Below are 22,506 nucleotides of genomic sequence, written 5' to 3'. Positions count from 1 at the left end.
AATGAATTTATTTCATTTTTAGGGTTTTTTTGCGGGGGGTAATTAGGTTTATTTATTTTATTTAATGGAGGTACTGGGGATTGAACCCATGACCTTGGGCATGCTAAGCACGTACTCTACCAGAGCTATACCCTCCTCTACAATTAAGCAATGGTTTTGAATGATAAAAACAATTTAAAATAATTCCAAAATAAGTTTCTTTATTTTTGAGATTAAAGAAAGAAAATAGATTACAACCCTTGTATCATTAAAAGATGATGAAATTCACCAAAATATATTAAGATTATATTGAGGTTATGTTTCGGTGAAGAATATCAAAATCAGAATCATCAAAATTACAGTCCTCCAAACAATAGTCCAACTATACAAAATAAATATGGTAAAGTATAAAAAGTAATATGAATTAGTATTTTCTAATTGTTAGGCATAAGTAAGAAACAGGAGTTTGATTGCATAGAATTACTATTGCTTTTTTTTAATTGAAGTATAGTCAGTTATATTGTATTAATTTCTGGTGTACAGCACAATGTCCCAGTCAGACTGCATAAAACTATTAATGAAAATGAAGTATAAGAGCCTAAAGCTCAATTGAGAAACTCAGAGTCACTTCATGTTTCAAAAGAGGAGAGGAGGAGAGTAGGAATGATAATGCATCGGCTGGCCTTTTTTTGGGGGGGAGGGTAACTAGACTTATTATTTATTTTTAGAGGAGGTGCTGGGGATTGAACCCAGGACCTTGTGCATGCCAAGCACGCACTCTACCACATGAGCTCTACCATTCCCCCCGCACTGGCTGGGCTTAATGAAGGTACATATATAGGTACAAAACATCTCTTCAACACAGTATAAGCCTTCTTAAAAGCAATATGATATACGCTACAGGAAGGATTGGTAAACTTTTCTGTAAAGGGCCAGACAATAAACACTTTACAGGCCAAATGGTCTTTGCCACAACTGCTCAACTCCGCTGTTGTAGTGCAAAAGCAGTCAGAGATGACACGTTAGCAAATGAGCATGACTATGGTCCCATAAAACTTCATTCACAAAAACAGGTAGTGAGCCAGATGTAACCCACGATCTACAGTTTGCTAAACCCTGTGTTAGAGGTGCCAATGGAGCACATCAATCAAATAGCCTGAAGAAGACTGGACTGAATCTTGTTAGAAAATGTTGCTACGCTATTTGGAAATCCAACCTTAAGACACCAGGATGAGTAAAATATTATTTAGCAGAATATGTGTTTTTGATGCTGTTGTTCCTAAGCTTTTCAATTTCAGTGCTGTACCTGTGTATTTGGCAATATTATCCAACAGAAGAGGGTACTTAGTGAGCCTCTGCATTTGGGTGGGAATGATATCCTTCAGCTGCAGACGACGACACAGGGGATTACTCTCAGCATCCTAAAATTAAAGTGAAATAAGTGAGTGTGTGATTCTTATTAGTACTATAATTACCCAACACGTAACATATATTCATTATATAAATGTCTACAGCATCACAGTTCTGGTTATTAAGTCAAGATTTAAAACCTGCCAAGATAACACCACTGCCACACTACACTTCTGCTTTCTTCTTTAATCACATAACGTTGCCTTTATCACTCAGCCAATGGTTTCTGTGTTATCTGTTTAAGCAAGGATCGAGAGCATCCATAATCAACTCTAAGAATTCCTTTCTTATGAAAAAAATTTCGTCTTCACATATGAAGAAAATCTAGTTACATTTTCCAACGATTGGCATTCCTATCAAAAGCCAGCCAGCTCATTTGCTATCTGCCATTCCAAGTAGGCAGTGGATCACCAGTCTAGAACACGAGCTCACCTGTACAGGGGTCTGTAAACTTTTCGGTAAAGTGCCAGACAGTGAACATTTTAGGCTTTGCATGTCATCAGTCTCTGCTATACTATTCCACTCTGCTGCTTTAGCACAAAAGCAGCCATAGACAATACTTAAATGAACGAACCTGGCTATGTGCAGTGAAGAGTTCTAAGGTGTCCTCCAAGATTTCCACCTCCTGGTGTACATCCTGTATAACTCGCTCCCCTTATGATTATGATAGGCTATCACTCAGGATTAGGTTGCTATCCGTTAACTCTGAGACAATCAAAAAGGAGATTGTCCTGGGTGAGTCTGACTTAATCAGAGGAGTCTTTAAAAGAAAGCTCTGCCAGAGAGATGCATTCCTACTGGCCTGGAAGAAAAGGACACATCCATCTTGTAAACTGCCTACAGGGGCCACCTGGCAAAGAGATTTGGGCATCCTCCAGGAGCCAAGAGCAGTTCCTAGCCAACAATAGCAAGAAGACAGGGATCTTGGTTACACTTTTACAAGGAAATGAATTCTGCTAACAACCAGTGAGCTTAGCAGAGTTCTCCCAAGTCACAGATGAGAACTGCAGCTGCAGCTGATGCCCTGATGTCAGCCTGGTGAGAGAAAGAAGAGAGGACCCAGGTACACTGGATCTGTGCTCCTAAACTACAAAACTGTAACATAATACATCTGAATTAAGTTGCTACATTTGTGGTAATTTGTTACACAGCAATAATTTAAAAATAAACTGTGTTTCAACAAAACTTTATTTACAAAAACAGGGAAGAAGCTGAATGTGGCCAGGAGGCTGTAGCTTACTGATCCTCGATCTATACCAATATATATCTGAGCCAGCATGACTGCTTTTATACTCTTCCCCAAACTTGATATAAGCCAAGCCTCATGTTTTGACAATATTATGTTAATAGTGTACACAGGCCACTTCCTGACAATATCTCCATGGTCATGTGGACTTCTATGTCAAGTATTTTAATCCTGCCATATATTCTTTATTATTCACCATTCCAAGATTGTCTCTATACCCTCCAATAATTTAAGAGATAATAACATTAAAAACGTTAACATAGATACGTGCATATATAGTCCTTGTACAAAACTTAGACTTAGAATTCCTCAATTTGTTTTCTAATTGATTAAAAATTGCTTTTTTTTTCTTTTACACGACTCACTCAACTCACTTGCACAAAAGTCTGGAATCGAGAATCCTTTTTCTGACGAGACTTGATCATTTCCAGGGCAAAGGGTTGGTTACTGCAAAAGGTAGCAGCAGCATGTTTTAACTTTTCCTCCCCAGGTCCACTGAACTGTGCCAAGAACGCAAAGAACACAATAGAGAATGGGATACTGAGATTATATGAGGCCAGACAAAATGAGAGACAACCATAATCCTTTCAATATTCCAAAAAGTATTCTCAAATGTTAAGAAGAGATATCTACATATTACATGTGGAATATCAATGTTTCCCCATTAAAAGGGTCTGACTCTAACACATCCAGACCGTTTCTGATCATAGTCCAATATTTTCTTGCTCGTAGCCTACCACAACTTAATACCTTTTCGATCTATACCATTTCTAAATCAGACAGAAAGACTGACACTTGGGGAATATGAGACACAAAATGCTTAAAGACTGAGATTAAAATTTAATTTTCTTAGAATCTGACATCTTCACAAAAATTACTGTTTTACTTCTCCAGGAAGAAGATCTTAGGGATTATAGCTTGCTTTCTTACTATGAAATCCAGGGCAGGTCATAACTTTTCTGGGTCACAGTAAAATTAAATCACCGCTGCTTCACCTGTGCAAAAGGTGGAGATCCATGTCTTGAATTTTTCTTGGGGGAGATCCATGAGCCTATGAACCTCTTTTGCTAAAAATTATGTTTTTTACTGATATTTTTTAATTTGAATATTTAAGTTTGTATATGCCATGACTTTAAGATTTCTTATTAAACACCTAACAAGTGTTTCACTCATAAAAGATAATCTTGTAAGTACAGGTCGAATAAATGATTTTTAATCATCTTTATATTTGTAATAATTGCTTTATGTTTTGCAAAGAAGCTTCCCATAACAATCTCCCATTTAAAGTCATATTTCCAAAAGTTTGGACACAAAGATACTTTGTAAAAAATCCTTTTGTAGGGCATCTGTAGATAAACTGAGAGTATTTTTAATTTAACTAGGACACACACAAAGTGATATTTTAATAGGTTGTTCCAATGTTGTATTCTTATTCTATTATAAGCATGACATTCAACATATTTAGAGATGGGGACTGGCAGCATTTTCATTATGTTAGTCAAGCAAAGTACTGTACAAACACCACCAGCAGCTGGGGTTACAAAAGAAAATAACGCCCCAGCCTCAAGCAGTTTTACAGTGGTTTTACTAGTAGCTTAAGTATACTTAAGGTGACCTCAAGGGACCAATACTGGGAAAATATCCTCCAAAACTATCTTTTAAAAATAGAGTAAATCTAAACACCTACTTACGATTTTTGCTTTTGGTATTTCTGGCCAACGCTTCGCCCTGAATTAACCCTTTGTACCTAACAGTTACTAACCAGACTGATTAGTCCATTCTGCTACTCCTCAGCTTTTCACAGGCACATCACAGTGGTTAAGAATACAATCCCTTTTACATGTTCTAAAATAAATTTTTTGTCCCGCTCTCCACTTTTTTCCCCTCGTAACAGGTTTCTCTACTGCATTTTTATCTGTAGTAGATGTTATGCAGCCCAAAGGACTGTGATAAGAGGACCAATTACACTCCCCGCATCTTGTTAAGGATGGATCTCACGTGGCACTTTGTGTTACACATTATTTATATGAGATGCAAATGAAACTGCTTCAGAATAAAGATTGACATCTTAAGTCCATATGACTTACAGCTTTTCATTCCAAATTTGACACAAAAATTGATGCCATGCTATGTCATACTACAAATTTTCTATTTCAGGTTGAGTAGTGTGCTGCTAAGACAACACCACTCAGAGATCAAGAAACAAAATGAGTCACGGTATCACAGAGCAGCCACAGAATAAGCTGAATTTTTCAAGAAAATTAAATTTCCTTAATAACAATAATGCCAGCATGGGCCTAGGGGGAAAGTTGGAAAGTCCAGTAAATGCAAGATGAGACTGGATTGTGATTCCCTAATCTTGCTTCCACGCGTCAAGTGGCTTAGAATAGACCTACCAATGGAGTAGTAGATTGAGTCATGGTCTCACCACCAATGAAAGGAGTAAAGACTGTTTTAGCCAACTTTCTAGAATTCAATCTTTTAAAAAGTTATCACTGTAAAATTAACAAACCTTGTAGCATTCCTTCAAGCAGGCTACATATTGAAGAAAATTTCTGGAGGCGTATTTCAACAGTTCCCATTCAACCAGGGTTAAGAGTTTGAGAACTACATCACATACTCATTCACAGCCTTAACTACAGTATTTTCTTCAAATGTCTGGGTCAAACCCACTTTCCTCTAAGAAGATTTTCTGTATGTTCTGTATGTTCAGGTCTCCCTGCTATATATTCCCGTAATAATCTGTGTTCTCCCCTTTCTGTAGCGCTAATCACACTTGAAATAACTCATGACTTATTCCCCCCATTGATTATAAGCTCCACTGGGCAGGAGCCGTATCTGATTTAAGTGTCTTGGTATCCCCAGCACCGAGAGCAGTGCCAGGCACAGAAGAATATATTTCGGAGTGTATAACAACAAAGAGTCGGCCAGAGAGATAAACACAATTCGACAAACAGCTCCTATGGTCTCTGAACTCCTTCCTCATGTCGTAAATAAGATTAAGTAATTTTTCACTTCTCCACTTTTGTGATGGTAGTTCCGGATCTACAACTGTCTAATGATTCATGGTACAATTCTAAGATTCTGACAACAGAAAATAGTTAAAGTTGTACATCAGTTAAATTATTTTTATTATGATCCATTTTACTTTACAGTCTTTAAAACAAGAAGAACTAATATCTTTAATTTGATGAGAAAAGAGCACAGAGTTGATTGAGCACTTGTTAGAAGACATTAACCAAGAGAATACATCCTTTTCATGTTTACATCAGCTTTTGAAAAATGGATGAGTTTGCACACTTGGGAAGGTTAGTTACTGACCTTGAATCTGATCAAGTGTCTACAAAATTTTTTAAATGAAATAGAAAATTTCTTTACCCAGGTCAGCAAGTCTTCCCCAATCTGATCGATAACAGAGGTTTCATTCCTCTTTCGAACAGCCTTCATCTGCTCATTCAACCCAACTAAAGGGGGAAAAAACGGAAAAAAATTTAGTACACACTCATTTCAGGCTGAATTATTGGTAGTACCACTAACCTAAATGTTCAAAGAAAGGATTTTTGAGAGTAGTGTAGTTGCTTCTAATCTCCTTAAACATAAAACTGGACATAATTTTTATACATCTACATATTCTGAGTTCTATCAGAAAAACCGTTGCCAAAGCATAAAACAATGTAATACATTACATACAGTAAAAGTGCATCAAATATGCATTTAACTTTAAGACTCCATCTACAACCAAGCTCAACAGAACGTATATTTAAATAGTACAGGTGACTCTGCCCACGGTTCCTCCCAAAATGTGGATGTTCCCAGGCAATGGATATCATCAAGTCTGAAGGTGTCCACGTGTGCTTGTGAGACCTAGGATCACCCACAAAGGAGCAAATGGCATCGATGTGCGGATAGGTGTTGGTAGGTGGTGATGGAATTCTTGATTATTAAGGGTCCTGGAGAAACAGTGACTTACAAAGAGAGGAACTGTACGAAAGTATAAGATGACTACGACCAGGGAAAGCCAGAAAGAGAGAACTTTGGCGTATTTACTCAAGCATTCCAAGCAACAAACCAATAAAATTAATTCCTGAAAATTTTCTCACCATGGAATTATATGCTGTGTGTTACTATTTATAAAATATATTCATACATATTATTATATAGAATATGTATTTTTAAAAACATACTAATGTAATTAACAGGGAATTTCCAAGGGTAACTTTAACTTTTCATGTTTTTCATCTTAGGCATTGACTTTAGACCCTAAGTCCTGTGTTAACACCCACTAGACAAAAGGCTGAGGGGGGAGTAGGGGTGAGGGATGGGGAGAAATTCAAAGATTCAATCACTTCTTTATTTATGTTTTGTGCTCACATATAATTATATAATTTCAGGAATGCTAACATGGATACATTTACAAGATTTTACTATTATGGTGCCTTTATATACTCACAATCTTTTATCTATTGGAAATGTTAGGGACAAAAAATAGAGTCAATTTCTCTTACCATGAAGTTGAAGAATATCTTCCAAGTTTGAAAAAATTTTCCGGAGTTCTGAAGGTGACAGAAGTCCTTCTCTGGACACTCGCTGATAGAACACTTGGTCTAGAACTTTCAGTGTTCGAACATGAGCTCTTTCAGTATAGAACAATTCTAAGCCGAGAAAAGGGACATATAAAATGTTACCTTATGTAGAATGGGCTCAAACTTAGGCTTCAGCTGAAATTAAGTAGCAAATGTGTTATATCATAATTATTTACAGTTTTGAAAGAATGTAGTGTCTCTGAAGTCAGTTATTGATTCCATGAAACTCTCCTACATACTGGCTCTAAGAGCTGAATGTTGGCAATTTAAAAATATCATTCAAAACTATTTTATAGTTAAAAGTTTACAATGTACTCCAAAATCCACCTGCCTTCTTACAAAAATACCCACCAATCACAACTACAACATGAGAAAACCAAATATCACATAGACTTTAAAGTCTTCAGAAAGAACAGTACTTTAGGCTATCTAATTTGCCTATAAACCCTCATTTCTGAGGCCAGACTTCATAATTTCTCTATGTCTCAATGACTAGAGACAGGAAGGATATTTATTTAAATCACAACCTAAAGACAGTAACAGGTACAATATTCATATGACATCTCTGTCACATATATGCTGGGGTAACATAAAGGACACTGCACAAGGATAAAGGAAGACCTGGGCCCTGGTTTTCTTCCTATCACTTACCCGCTGAATGATCATGACTAATTCAACCAGTCACTCTGAGTCTTAGCTTCCTCGTTCATAATCTATGCATAAAAATAGCACAGCCTGAAACTAAAGTAATGGGACAAATGTTGTCTCAATGGTTTTTTAAGTTTGAGGTCCAGAATTCTATGAATCTTAAATATTCTGAATGCTAGACACTTTTCCTTTTAAACTGTCAATAGGAATCACAGAATCATTTACATTTTTTGAGCTGGAAAGTTTAAGGATCAACTATCTAGTTTAATTTCCTCTTCGTTCAAAAACAAAAGGCTAGCAGAAACTTTGAAGCAAACTCCAAGGCTCAGGGGTTGGTTTAACTCTAATAAAACTCAATATATAACAACAATAACAAAAACTAATTAAACTCACCATTAATTACTTCCTGTCTTTTGATCTCACAAGGCTTTAGTCCCAGTAACACTTCTCGACTAACGAGCTGTTGCCAGTTGGGTGGATCTGTCTCTAAGTCATTTTCAAACTGTTCATCCTCACTTTGACTTTCTCCGAAAGCTATGCTGTCGAACCTAATGAAGAAAAAAATAACAAATTCTATTTGAGGACCTCACACGAACAACAGGAAAAAAGTTAAGTCTTTACATTACAGTGAATTAGATTTCTGAAGTATTGCTTGGAATAGAGCCTGAAACACCACCCTCTCCTACAAAATGGCTTAAATCTATAGATATCTTTTGAATAATTTGTGTTTATTAAGAACTTCCTTTTATACTATCTGACAGATTTGTGTACAGGGTTTCTTTTCCTTTAAAAGTAAAACTTTAGCTGGGGGAGGACACAGCTCAGTGGTAGAGTGCAGGCTTAGCATGCACGAGGTCCTGGGTTCAATCCTCAGCACCCCCCATAAATAAACAAACAAACAAACAAGCAAACCAGTCCCCGACCTTCCCCAAAGAAACCACAAAAACTAAAACTAAAACTTCAGGGGAAAAAAAGACATATTTCTTAAAATACGCCTCCACTGAAAGCTCCCCTAGGCTTACTTACTTTCTAAAGGGCTTTGGTGTCCCATGTTCAGTCACCCTGAAACAATGGAGAACAAAGAGTCAACACAAAAACAAAGTGGTAATCAAGAAATTTATGACAAAGATACACAAAATTGAGTTAAATCACAGTGGCTGATAAATAATTCTGGATATTTCAATTATTTAGTATCAAATAAATTAATAAACATTTCAGTACCTATCTAACATTTACTACCAATAAGTTCTGCTTCTCTCCCCAAAAGACACATGTGGAAAAAAACACTGCAAAGTACAGGCAAACTATACAGTCATGTACCAAAGCTCCCTAAGATACCACCAAATTACCTTTCTACTTCCCATTCCTCCTCCTGCACCTGGTCTAATGGAGGAGGCGGGAAATCAAAGATGGTATTGGGAGTACGAGGTACGCCATCTAAGGAGTCTCCAGATGCTGGTGTTTCTCCAACTTGCTTTGATCCTGAAAAGACAAAAGTCAGACACTCAAATGGTGTAAATAAACACAATGATTACCAAAAAAAAAAAAAAAAAAAAAAAAAAAAGAGTCCTCCCAAAAGCTTCAACCTCATCCATAGCCAAATTCTTACTTAAACAACTGCAGGTTAGCTAGAACCAAAATTCTCATATAAAATTTTTAAATGCACTAAAAAATAAACAGGAAAATCATTTTAAAGTAGCTTTTAAAAAATCAACAAAAGACATGGCAACAACTCAGAAGACCCTATGATAAGGAGAAACATTGCCTTATTTATCCTTTTCTACCCCCACTGCCAATCTTTTTCATGCAAATTTTAGTTATTATGGTGGCCCACCTCCAAATAATAACCTCATACTTCTTGATTTATTGTCTTTAGGTGATGTCTCTTTCTTCCTCCTCCGAGGATTTTGCTCACTTATATGTCCCATCTTCACTTTACCCCCTTTTCTTCCCACTGTTTAATAACTATATTATTATTCCTAGTTGGGTTATTTGTTATTATCTGAGTTCAAATGATAGAACTACGTATTTTTTTGTTGTTGTTCCAACAAGGCTTTAGTATCTTAACTCTCTTCAATACCAAATTCGGTATTTAGTGTCCATATCCTTCCCTTTAATTCTGTTTCTTTCTTTTAACCTTTCATTTCTTTCAACTACAGTTTTACTTGTATCATTAAGAGGATCTACAGCCACAACTAAATATTCTGTGCTCTGCCTATTAGGTTGATTCTAAAAGTCTGAAAACCAGCAGCATGCTTCCTTTATCATGACCACACACATACTGCAGTACAACCCACATATACATATTATTCTTGCCAGGTTAAGAGGTATGTTAGGATTATCTTTTCTTTTCTACTGGTCCAATGATGCAACTCCTCGGTTGCTTGACATAGAATGTTTACTACATTGAAGTCATATACTCCATCAATTACTTTAAGAGTATGCCATTTGAAAATTTTCCTTCATGTTTAAATTATGACAACTTTCTTGAACAGTTCTGTTTTTCTTAAGCATTTCTAAATGCCTTTCTTTTATTGCTGTTAAAGTAATATAATTTTGTCAAGTCTCAAACTTTTTCATCTGTTACATCATACTAGCAACTGCTTAAAATCTCCTTTTCTCTTAGCTTCTGTGTTCTTGTGTTCCAATCTGGAGCAGCTGCTCCTTTGGTCTGTGACACAACTATCATCCTAGAACTGCCTTTCACCACTTTCCTGGGTTGTTTCCACTATTGCCTGGATCCCAAGAAATTTTCTTCCTTAATTTTTCTCTCATTCTGCTGTTGTGTGTATCTTAAATTATTTTCAAGGAAAGGGTGCATTGTAGCTAAACTTTGAACCCTGGTATGTCTGAAAATGTCTTTGTATCTTACTTCATATTCAATGAATAGTTTGGATGGATACAAAATTCTAAGTTCAATACCATTTTCCTCTAGCAAGTGGAGGTTATTGCTCCTTTGTATTCTAGCCTGTAGAGTTATGAAAAATGTGATACAGCACAATTCCCATTTTCTTTCTCTTAAAAGCTCTGAGGATTATTTTTCTTTATTTCTGATTCACTGAAATTTCCAAAGACACTCTAGGCATGAATCTTCTTAAGAAAATTATTATTCACTGCAGTTGCTGCCAGGTGAGCCCTTTCTATCTGAAGACATGTATCCTTTTTCAACCCTGGGAAGCTCTCTTCTGTCATTTCTCTAACTGCCACTCCTCCAATTCCTCTGCTAATGTTTTGTGAAAGAGACAGACGTTGAAACTCTCATGATTCTCTACAAAATTCTTGTTTCTTCAATTTCTATCTCCTGATATTTCTAACATACATTCTAAAATATTTCTTTGACTTTATTTTTAGAGACTCTTTTCTTTCTTCTGCTTTAATTATTAGCAGCTGTGGTGGTTTGAAAATATGTCCGCAAATTCTTTGATACTCCTCCCTTCAGCAGTGGCACCTAATCCTTCTAGCATGGGCTGGATTGAGGGACTTGCTTCTAACTTTCTGTGTACCCATAGAGACTAAGTGACAAAAAACGCTGGGGCTTCTTTCTTGCTCTCCTTTGGGTCACTCTGGGGAAAGTCAGCTACCATGTCATGGAACTCTCAAGCACTTTTATGGTGAAGCCCATGTGGTGAGGAGCCGAGGCCTCCAGCAAGGAGCTAAGTCTTCCTGCCATCAGATCTCCTGGCCCCAGTTAAACTTTCAGATGGCTGGCTGACATCTTGATTGTAACACCATGAGAGACTCTAGCCATATAAGCTGCTCTTGAGTTCCTCACCCACCAAAAATATGAAGCAGTAAATATGTTTTGAGGTAATTTATCACAAAGCAACTAATAACTAATAAAACAGCTATTATATGCAATAGTTATATTAAAACTTTTTTTTTTTGGTCTCTGTTCCATTTTCATAGCATCCTATTCTTATGTTAGATATAATAACCTCCTTAATTTCCTCAAGTACACTATCTAATGTAGAGGTTTTCTGGTAAGTTCTTGTCTACTACCTAAATTATTTTCTGCTAGTGGCAGTTTTTCCTGTTTATTTTGTATTCTATCTTTTATGCTACAATGTTTGGCATTATGTATTATCATAGGTCTTGACTTTAACAACTTTTGCCAGAGTGAGTAATGCTGCTCATATGTAAGAATGAAAGACTGGGCAGCTGATTTGGCTTTCTTGTTCTGCTATGTGGAAGTAGGTCCATTTCAGTTGGGAGCTCCTCTGAGCAGGGTGAGACCCTGGCATGTCTAATGTTCAGGCTTTAGGCCCCCTAATGTGAGCTCCAGGGCACTGACACTGTGAAGGACTTAACTCCTTACTCAATTTATTCAACTTCTATAAAAAAGAGCATATTCGTTTTCTTCTGATACATAAATGACAGACTGCTTATATTCTACAATGTAAGGATTAGAAGTTGCTGACATAATTGTTTTGATTACAGACCCTCAATTAATTCATCATTTTCAGTTTTATTTCTTACCCTATACTCCATAACATATGCCAAGTCTGAGCCTAAAGTCACTCCTGGGTTCTCATTTTCAGACTGGCTCCCACCTTGGATTTCTTAAACAAACTATGGGCTACAACTTTCTTTCCGTTGTTCTATCCATCATTCTTGCCCACTTTCAATTTCCCCAAAATGTGTTGAAATCTCTCACTGGTTGATGACATCATCTCTTCCTCTACCTGTTTTCTCTTTATGGTTTTTGTTTACTTGTTACCTACCATGTTTTTACTTCAATGAGACATGAGAGCCATGAATTAATGCATTACTCAATCGAACATTTTTGGAATTCCACTTAAGACAAAACCTCCAGACTTTTCTACAAATGCCACCCCTGTGTCTTTGTCTTCAATAAAAACCTGCCAATTCCACAGCAGGTTACCTCTTGGGCTACAGCCCTCTCAAACGGAGACTGATGCTGCTACCGTACACTGTGGACTGCAGGGTGGAGGTGAGACAGACACACTTCTTTTACCATTATCTTACCTACTAACAAAAATCTCTTGCTCCACTGAGGCTCTCACTCTCTGGATAATATCACATGTTCTCCCTCCTACCAACAACCACCTAGGAACACTGAACCTTTGGCTGCTGGCTCACAATTTTCCTTTCTATGCTAGTATCAAGTGAGGTGACTTCAAAATCTGTGTCTATAAAGGCATTCAAACTCTTGGTTCCTTGGTTCCTTACCTTCCTCACCTCTAGCAACCTCCTCTATGCCATCTTGGTGACCACTCCCACAGATCTGTACTTGATCCTGCCACACCAGAAACTGAACTGCTTCCAAAATCACCAACAGAGATAGGCACTTCCTTCTCCAAATAAAACCACCCATTCCCTCGGCTCACTTGCTTAAGAAGCCCATTATATGAAGTATGAAGAAATACGGTAATACGCTCTTTCCCAATTGTCTACAATTACTTCCTATCTTTCTTTAGTCTTCAAGTCCCCTTGCCCTTCTCACTAAATCCTCAGTCTCAGCTGATAACCTTGCCCTTCACATACACTCTGCATCTCATTGCTTTTCTCCTTCTCAGAACTTTGTTCTACTAGTTGTATAGTCTGCCTCCTGCATTTTCAACCTCTTCCTCTCAACTGGCTTCCCCTTAACATTAAAAAGTTTTTAAAAAGTCCTCTTCAGATGCACTCCCTCTTTCCCCCAACATATACACAACTACCTCTAACTATGGACCAGTACCCTCAACACTTTCCACAGTCTGCATTTTTTATTTGTGTGACTATCTTCCCAGAAGACTAAGACACATGGGGCAAGACTCCCTGTATAATTGCTGTGTGCTAATATGTGGTACAAAGCTAATGCCTGGCAAGAGAGCTCCGTAACTATTTTCTGAATGGATGAGAACTCAAAAGTATCATTCAGCATAGATTTGTCACTGGTTATAGAATATTAAAATGTTAAAACTAAATTAAATTGAGATCTAGCCTTGATTAAATTAATCTGCTATTCAATTTCTTAATATAATTGTTTTAAAATCCTGCTACTTAGTTAAGTAGAACCACAGCATTAGCTCACCCATATCATTCTCTTTCCCTCCTTCCTGGGAAAGAGTGGCCCCTGAAACTATGGGGGACATGGAATTGGCTGGCAGGTATCCAATGTCTGCTCCTTCACTTGCTAATCCACTCTGGCGCAATTTAGCAGAGTCCTGAGGTTCAGGACTCACAGATGAGGGTGTGGTTAAGTGCTTAGGGTGGCGTTGCTTCTGTAGTTCCATAGCTCTGCCAACTGAGCAGAAAGCAATGGTTAGCAATTCACGTTGCAAAACAGCTTAAAAAAAAAAAGACAATGTAAAGAATCTGGAAATATTTCTGGAAAATGGTGGGCCCTAGAAAAATATAACATGAATTATCACACAGAATGAGGAACAGACAGATAGATAGACAGATAGGAAGGGAGGGAGAGAAGAAGGGAAAAGAAAAAAAGGAAGAAAGAAAGAGAAAAGATAGAAAAGAGAAGGAAGGAAGGAGGTAGGAAAAGAGAGAGAGCAAGAGAAAGAAAAAAAAAAAGAGAGGAGAGAAAGGCAAGGGAAAGCAGAGGAGGATGAAGAGAAAGGGTGGGAGATGGCAGAAGATGAGGGGGAAAGAGAAGAGGCAGAAGAAAGGGTCATAGATCATGAGAAAAGGAGCTGAGGAGAGCAACGGTGGGTGGGGCAAGAGGGAATGCCCAGGGGCAGAAGTGGACACACAGGAAGCTGTATTCATTCACAAGTAGGGAAGACGAAGCCATGAGCTCTTAGCACGCCCCTACCCCACTTCTCCCCAACACTCACAACGGCATCATCACAATCTGCCTCCGAGACTGGGCAGACTAATCCCCATCCTGCTCATCACCGCTGTGCACATCAGTCACCACGAGAAACTAAAGACTCTCAGGTCATCACCCTCAACAGTGCTGCACATCCTCACACAGCTTTGTACATCTGTGATCCTAAAATTCTTCCTTCCCTAATTTCTACAGTTCTTCTGTATCCCTTGGAACTCATGGTCAGCATCTGTGAAGTGCTCCATTCTCTTCAACCTCTTCTCTAAAAATTTCCTTCATCTTCTCAGTGTTTCTCAACAAGGGACACTGCTGACATTTGAGTGAGAACTCCTCATTGAGTGGGACATTCAGTTATCTCTGTATCGCAACCGCCCCCAGCCAACTCCAGCCATGCCTGTAATCTCAAATGTGGTGCTGCCCAATGTGAGGACCACTACATGACCTATTTTCTCCCCCCACAGCACCACCAACCCTACTTCTCCCGCGGCCCTCTCTAGAAGGCTGACTCTTTCCATTAGGTCTGCGGGTGGAGGGATATCAGGAAATAAAGCACAAAGAAGAGGTGGAGAAATTGCAGGAGTTTGGAAAAAGTGAGTAATAAACGTACAGAAAGATCAAACAACGTATGGCGGAGAAATCCAGGCATGGTTTGTTATTTAAATTTAATGATCAGAATTTGAATGCAAACAAAATCAGAACTGGCAAGTAAATTAGGTTATGGACAACTGATGGAATACTCTACTGCCACTGAAGATGTTTATGACCACTGTGTAGCCATATGGGGGTTCGGTGCAGAAATGACATTGAAAAGAAACAATGGAAGTTCAGTGGAATCACTTCTAGAACACTTCTCCAGCAACCCATTCTAGCTACATGAGCCTCTGATGCAGAGGTGGCATGGAATGGTGGGAAAGCAGCATTTCAAACTTCAACATACTTGCACTGTTGTCATGACGGCTTGGTCTCCTTGGGGGTCCCAGGATGCTGGGGAATCCTCTTCGCTTCCCTTTTTCTTCTCCTTCCCTATCTTTCTTCATACTTTGCTAGAGTCAAGGTGCAATCAAAGAGATGAGATATGTAACAGGATAGATTTCTTTCGCTGCTTTTAAAGATAGAAATGCAATTCTAATGGACAGTTGAAAGAAACTGGTTAAATGTAAATTAAAGACACACATACAGCACTCATTAGAGGCTGGCAGACAGTACTATGTACAGATCAAATTCAAGATGTCTTTTTAAACACTTTACAGGTGACAATTTTGGGAAATGAAAGGTAGTTTTATAGAACATTTACTAAGAGCCTGTTTTAAGCAATTCATTCACCTGTTGAACAATATTTACTAAGCTCATAATGTGTGAAGGCGCTGTGTTAAAAGCTGGGGATACATTGAAACTTACAATCTAACAAAAATAAAACAAACATATAAGGTACCATAAAAGGTACCTAACAGGTACCATAAAAGAAAAGTGTAAGGCCATAACAGAGTTGAGGATGGTTTTCTGTGTAAACTGCTCTTTTCACATTATCTAATGATTGGTTTATATGTCTGGATTTCTCACTAGAGTTTGAATTTCTTGAGAATAGGAACCATATGTTTTACCTGTTGCCATGCCTAGCACTAATTTGCTGAAAAAGTTAATACTGAGAAGGAAAAGACTGCAGTCACATGTAAAGAAGCACAGAGACCTGAATATACTATTATTATTCTAATCTTACCTTGATTTTGGGAAGGAATCCAATCCGACCCCGCTTGTGCTCCAAATTTCGAGGTTCTTTCACTTTTACTCCCAAATGCTTCATGTACATGAGGATAACATATTGCATTGTCGAACTGGAGGAGAAAGGATTAATAAGACTTCTGAGAAGGGATGGTAGGTAGAATAAAGATATCAAATACCTTCCAAAACCCCAATACTGGCATTCTCAGAATTCATCGAATGAAAAATAAGGAATTATCTATTCACTGTGGACAGTAAAGGATTCTACCCAAGACACCAGAATATTAGTCAAATAAATTCAGACTACCAGAGGGAGACAGTCTATATTTTCAGTTAAAAGAAATAAATCATAATTTAGGACTGACAGGGGAAAAAAGTTTCATTTTTTCTTAAAATTCAAGAAAAAAATAGTTACATTACCTCTTATCTTCTTCCACAGCCTGAGCAGTCATCCTAAAAATAAAAACATTTAAAAACAAAATATTAAAATTTAATAAAAGAATTGTTATTAAACTCAGATACCTGAAACGAAAGAGTCAAATGCGTTGACACCTACCTGAAATCTCTGTTACCTGGAAAATGAAATATCAGAAAAATTCTAATTCCTGAAGGAACTATATGCTTTTTACCCTCATGCCATCAACTATAAATGTTTTATAGCAAGAAATATCTCCACAGCCTGTGAACTGAAGCCAACGTAAATATTCAACCTATTTGTGATCAGTTGGAAATTTTACAATTACTCACTTTACCAACACCCAGGAAAAGAAATACAGGAACTTTATCTGAAATATCAGCAAAAATTAAAAATTCCAGCCTCTCAAGTATGACAAAATAAACAGGCCCACAGAGACAATCTGATACTCCTCCTAAATTTGTTCAAAGTGTACTTTAAACATAATTAGCATCTTAGTAGAGAGGCATTTCTATGCATACTTCTGTACTTACAAAACTTCTTCAATTTTGGCAACAATCTGTTCCGCACATGCCCGTTCCTTCTCCAAAGTTACCCGGTCCTTATCTCGCTCTGCATCAAGTTTCGTCAGTTCGCTTTCAGCCAAGGTCAGCCCCATGCTACGTTTCTGCCTGAAGGGAATAAGAGAAATTTTCTGAGGTAGCCTAGAAAAAGACATCCCCTCTGGAGATGTTACATCAGAGTTTCCATAGCTATGAATTTCTAGCAACAGGCAAAATGTCACAGTTTTCTATTTTGGGATCCATGTCACCTAGGACACCAGAGGAAAAAAATTCTAGAGGCAACCACTCAACAGAATACATACCCTGAAGGAACACACTTAGCACAGACAGAGTACTAAACTCAATCCTGACAGTGCATGCAATGGGGACTATGGACTCTCAGTACCATGCCAGCCTTTTGACTCCAGATGTTCATTATGTTTTAATAACAGTGATAAAGACCACATGCTAAGCCAAGGACTTAACGTTTAACTTTTTCTTAACCTAAAAAGAAAATTAATGCAGAACGACCATATCAGCTTCTATCTACCACAAAGCTTACCGAAAATCTTCCAAGTGCCTCTGGACTTCTGGGTGGACTCTTTCTTGCATGGTTTGGATATAATGGCGATGTAGATCCTCAGGAATAAGTTCAGGTCTTCTTTTTTCTGCATAAATAAAAGGAAAGAAACCACTTGATCTAAAGGCATATTCTGTGCATTGTAACTGACGATCTATCAACACTATTTGGTACGAACACTTAACTTGGAGTAAGACAAAGAGAAGTTCTTCAATATATTTATGTATTTCATCTCAGAATTCATATTTCATTTATCCTTAAATATATTATAGACTCTTTGTCTGTTGTGATTCACACGACCTTCTGGTCACTATGTAACAGATAAAACCTTTAGAGATGAGCTGAGCTACACATCTTTAGAGACGTATTTCTTCAGCATGCTGCTGCTCCAAACTTACCTAGATCTACTGATATTTCATCTGGAACAGAAACTTTCAGGTGCTAAAACAAAACGCAAACAAGAAGTAAAATAGCATTAAGGGCTTTTCTAGACGCATATAAGTACAAAATAAAGAGATCCAATTTGAATACCTACTTTTACAAGCATATTCATGTATAAGCTCATTTTGGGGGGTTCCACCCATCTAAATTTCATAGCTCTGGAATGTTCTATTGTTTAAACTTGAAAACAAGCCCTTTCCCCAAGGATCATGTTATAAAGGAAATATGTACAATTGTTTTACTAGATGACTGAATACTTCTGTGCCTTACTTATTCCTGTTGGCACTGGCTTTCTAGAATGAATGACTACTGGCTTGGGCTTCCCAGAACCTTTAGTTAATAAAATCAGTTATACATCATTTGAATTGAAATAGGTAAAACCTCAACTATGTGTATATTTATCATATGAAAAATTTACTCCTATATAACATGATTTTTATTTGCTGTATTTGAGACATATTACAGACCATAATATTCCCAGTCATTTTGCTATATAAAGTTAAAGAACCTCACAAGACTGGTCATACCCCAGTGAAAAGGTATTGCATGGCAATGCTGAGGCTTTGGAGTCTTAAGTCGCTAGTTCTTACGTTGAATTAAGGCAACTGTGCCATAATTTACTTCTTCTTAGCTAGGATTTTTTCCCATAATAACTGCAGCTTCTGGTCCCATTACCAGATAGTTTTCTCCTGTTAATTTGGGAAATGTCTTGGAAAAAAATTATTTTGCATTTGGAGGAAATAACTTCTTTATGCTTACTTTGTATTGCATACCTACTTAAGTCACATTCTTCCAGAATTTAAACAATTACCATTAAGATCTGAAGTTTTACATTTAAAGATAAGTCACTGCTAAAAATTATATCACTAATATTTATTTGAAGAACAGTGAAATGAATTTCAAAGCTTTCTCTTTAACTAAAGTTGTCATCAGTAGCTCAAATCAACTTACCTATAAGTATTTCTAGCACAAATACAAAAAAGTATATAGACATTCATTTCTGTACATGAGTATTTATATGAAATAAATATCACCTGTGGCATAAAAGAATAATTAGCAAATTAACCAATCAGGATTCTTACACTTTATTGATAAATTTATATAAGTTATGAGCAGCAGCATACAAAGTTTTGACTTAGCGTGGAGCTCTCTTAAGAAACGTGAAATTCAGATTACTTCAATATACCGTTATCTTTTCATGGAAGAAAATTATCTTAATAAATATAGTGTGTAATATTTTAAGCAATGGCAGTATAATCAGAACCCTAACTAATCCATTCAGTAAACATGTGAGTGACCACTCTGTCAGGATCTATTCAGTATTGAGGAAACAGCAGTGAACAAACTGAATAAAAATATCTGCCCTAATGGAGCTTACATTCAGGGCAGAAGAGTAGCAATACAAATAGACAAAATAAAGAAAAAAACATATAAATTCTGTGGACAAAAATAACACGGGAAAGGTGACAGAAAGTGAAGGGGGTGTAATTTTAAGTAACTTGGTCAGGGAAGGCCTCACTGAGAAGGTACTCACCATATTCAGCAATGTGTATATAAGCAACTTCGTAATAAAATACAAAGCAAATGGGGCAAGAGCTGGAGGGAGAAGTGGAGCCAAATGTTTCTGTCTGCATGTGTTTGCTTTAAGATAGGAGAACTAATACTGTTTACATGCTAAGTGAATGGTTCACTGGTGATGCAGGAGAGAAGGGGGCAAATTGCTAGACTAGCATCTTTGAGAAGGTATAAGGAAATGCGATCTGGGTAAATAGTGGGAGAGGTGGCATTAGATAAAAGCTAGAACCCCTCCATAGTGTCAGGAGAAAGGGCTGAGTATATGGTATGATGGGGGTAGGGTGATATATCTTGTAGAAGTTCTCTTCTGTATACCTTAAATTTCTCAAAGAAACAGTAAGGTCATCAGCTGAGAGAAAAACAGGAGAGGAAGTGATGGAGATTTTAGGAGCGAGAAAGCGAACAAATGTGAAAGAAGTGGGGGCGTTCAGCATGGTTATCCAGGAAGTATTAAGGGATAGCTGTTATTCACCCTATAGCATGGCTAATAATAACACATATGAGTTTAAAAATCTTATTAAGATTCCTCCCCGTAAAATAAAACACTAGTCTATTATCATTTATAGGAGGAAGATTATTTCCACCACTTTTTAGTTAAACTTGTGCCTCCACACTTTAAAGTCCAATTATATAAGAATTACTCTTTGGATCCTAATAGATATATATATATTTCATTTGTGTTCTCTTTTTCACTCTCTCATTGTATTATGCACACATATATAAACCCAAATATACATAATATCCCTTAAAACCTCCTACGAGAATTCATGTCTATAATTTAGAAATGATAAAAAGTCAAGAATAATCAATAACTGAGATATAATAGAGATGTCAGAAAGCACAATAAACTGCAAAAACATGAAAGGGAAGATTTGAAGTAGGAAGCCAGTAACTCAATGTACTAAAGCAAAAATTACAATATTAACTTGGTAACTTACTGCAGATCGATCCAGGAAGAACTGATGAAACTCAAGGAAGACACGACGAGTCTCCTTGGAATTGGTCTGTTTATAAAGGTCTGAATAGAGATAACAGAGCTGTAGTAGAGAAAGAAACGGGGGAGAAATCATGAAAACGTAATTTGATAGACTCCTATTGAGTAGGAATGCTTGGAACAAGCGGGCCACCATAAACAATGTAGTTATTACCATATAACTAAGTCTTTAAAAAAACTGGTAACATTTAAATTATCTTTCATATCTATCCTTATACGTTTAGAAAACTGAAAGAAGTCTGCCCACTCATCTTGCTGAAGTGAAAAGTTTTGTGGTATATGAATCAATGTAAGAACTATGAATTGGCTAAATCATAAACTACATTACCAATGTTGCAGGGTCAAACTGTGAAACTACATGGTGTAAGAAAACAGCCAAGTGAGCAGGGCGAGATTTTAGCAGTTCAATGCTCTGGAAACAGCTACACTGCCCATTGATCTAGAAAAAGAAATAATTATACATCAGTAACTCCAATACATAAATACAAAATGTAATGTCAGCTCACTTAAATATAATTATCTAAAACTCACTTTGACCTACCCTAAAAAAATTCAAGATTTAACAAAATTTCCCTAGAATTTATTAACAACACAGGCTATGGAATCTCTTCCTCTGAAAATTAATAACCTCTTGGGGATATGCTGGAAGAAAGACCATTTTGGAAGAATGCAAGTCTAGAAGATGATTATCAAGGAGCTCAGATGTTTACAAATCAGTACACAATAAACAGTTTAAAAACACTTTTTAAAATGTAATGGAAGGCTTTTTCTCTAATAACAAAATAGCTGTCTTCCTTTTGGGGGGCCTAATCACAAAAATGGTAATAGGAAATGAAGTTGTATGATTTTAAATAAGACAACTGCTAGAATACTTGTATATTCCCAAACTACACTGAACACAGAAAAGAGCAACAGTCAAACTTAAGGTAACCTAGAATTACGTAAGTTATCTAAAAAAAGAACACCAATTCTATACAATCTCTTTCAGAAAATACAAGGGGAGGGGACACTTCTCAACTAATACTGAGTCTAGCATTATCCAACTACCAAAACCAAAGACATTATAAAAAACGACAGACTAACATCCCCCATAAACACAGATGCAAAAATCCTACCAAACTAGTAGCAAATTAAATCAAACAACATACAAAAAGGAAAATACATTATAGTCAACTGAAGTTTATCTCAGGAACGCAAAGCTGGTTCAACATGCTAACAGTATCAATCATGTAATTTATGGTATTAAGAGAGTAAATTAAAAAAAAAACCCATACGATCATCTCAATCATTCAACAAAATTCAACATCCATTCATGATAAAAACCCTCATTAAACTAGGAATAGAAGGAAACTTCCTTAAGCTAATAAAAAGTATCTACAAAAAAATCTATAGCCAACATCATTCTTAATGATGAAAGACTGAACGCTTTCTCCCTAAGATCAGGAATAAAGCAAGGATGCCCTGTCTCATCACACCGATTCAACCTCATGGTCATATTGGAAATCCTAACTAGCGCAATAAAGATAAGAACGAGAAATAAAAGATAAGCAGCCTGGAAACAAGGAAATAAAAATTTTCTCTATTCATGGT

At 36.9% G+C, this 22,506-nt stretch overlaps 1 protein-coding gene across 3 annotated transcripts in view; it reads right to left on the bottom strand.

The window, feature by feature from the left end:
- ARHGEF12 (Rho guanine nucleotide exchange factor 12) overlaps positions 1-22,506 on the bottom strand; it is a 124,224-nt gene that overhangs the window by 16,647 nt on the left and 85,071 nt on the right. For all 3 annotated transcript variants that reach the window (XM_010981315.3, XM_031443484.2, XM_031443483.2), the window contains 16 exons: positions 21,245-21,355; positions 20,861-20,959; positions 18,305-18,347; positions 17,889-17,994; positions 17,318-17,455; positions 16,790-16,822; positions 16,368-16,482; positions 15,588-15,693; positions 13,901-14,113; positions 9,216-9,348; positions 8,893-8,928; positions 8,260-8,414; positions 7,141-7,287; positions 6,014-6,099; positions 3,010-3,135; positions 1,286-1,400 (listed from right to left, as the gene is read on the bottom strand). In XM_010981315.3, the coding sequence (XP_010979617.2) occupies positions 1,286-1,400; positions 3,010-3,135; positions 6,014-6,099; positions 7,141-7,287; positions 8,260-8,414; positions 8,893-8,928; positions 9,216-9,348; positions 13,901-14,113; positions 15,588-15,693; positions 16,368-16,482; positions 16,790-16,822; positions 17,318-17,455; positions 17,889-17,994; positions 18,305-18,347; positions 20,861-20,959; positions 21,245-21,355 (1,762 nt within the window). The remainder of the gene's footprint in view (positions 1-1,285; positions 1,401-3,009; positions 3,136-6,013; positions 6,100-7,140; positions 7,288-8,259; positions 8,415-8,892; positions 8,929-9,215; positions 9,349-13,900; positions 14,114-15,587; positions 15,694-16,367; positions 16,483-16,789; positions 16,823-17,317; positions 17,456-17,888; positions 17,995-18,304; positions 18,348-20,860; positions 20,960-21,244; positions 21,356-22,506) is intronic.

Source organism: Camelus dromedarius, chromosome 34 (assembly GCF_036321535.1).
Source record: "Camelus dromedarius isolate mCamDro1 chromosome 34, mCamDro1.pat, whole genome shotgun sequence".
Lineage (NCBI taxonomy): Eukaryota > Metazoa > Chordata > Mammalia > Artiodactyla > Camelidae > Camelus > Camelus dromedarius.
This window is presented reverse-complemented; position numbering and strand designations above follow the sequence as displayed.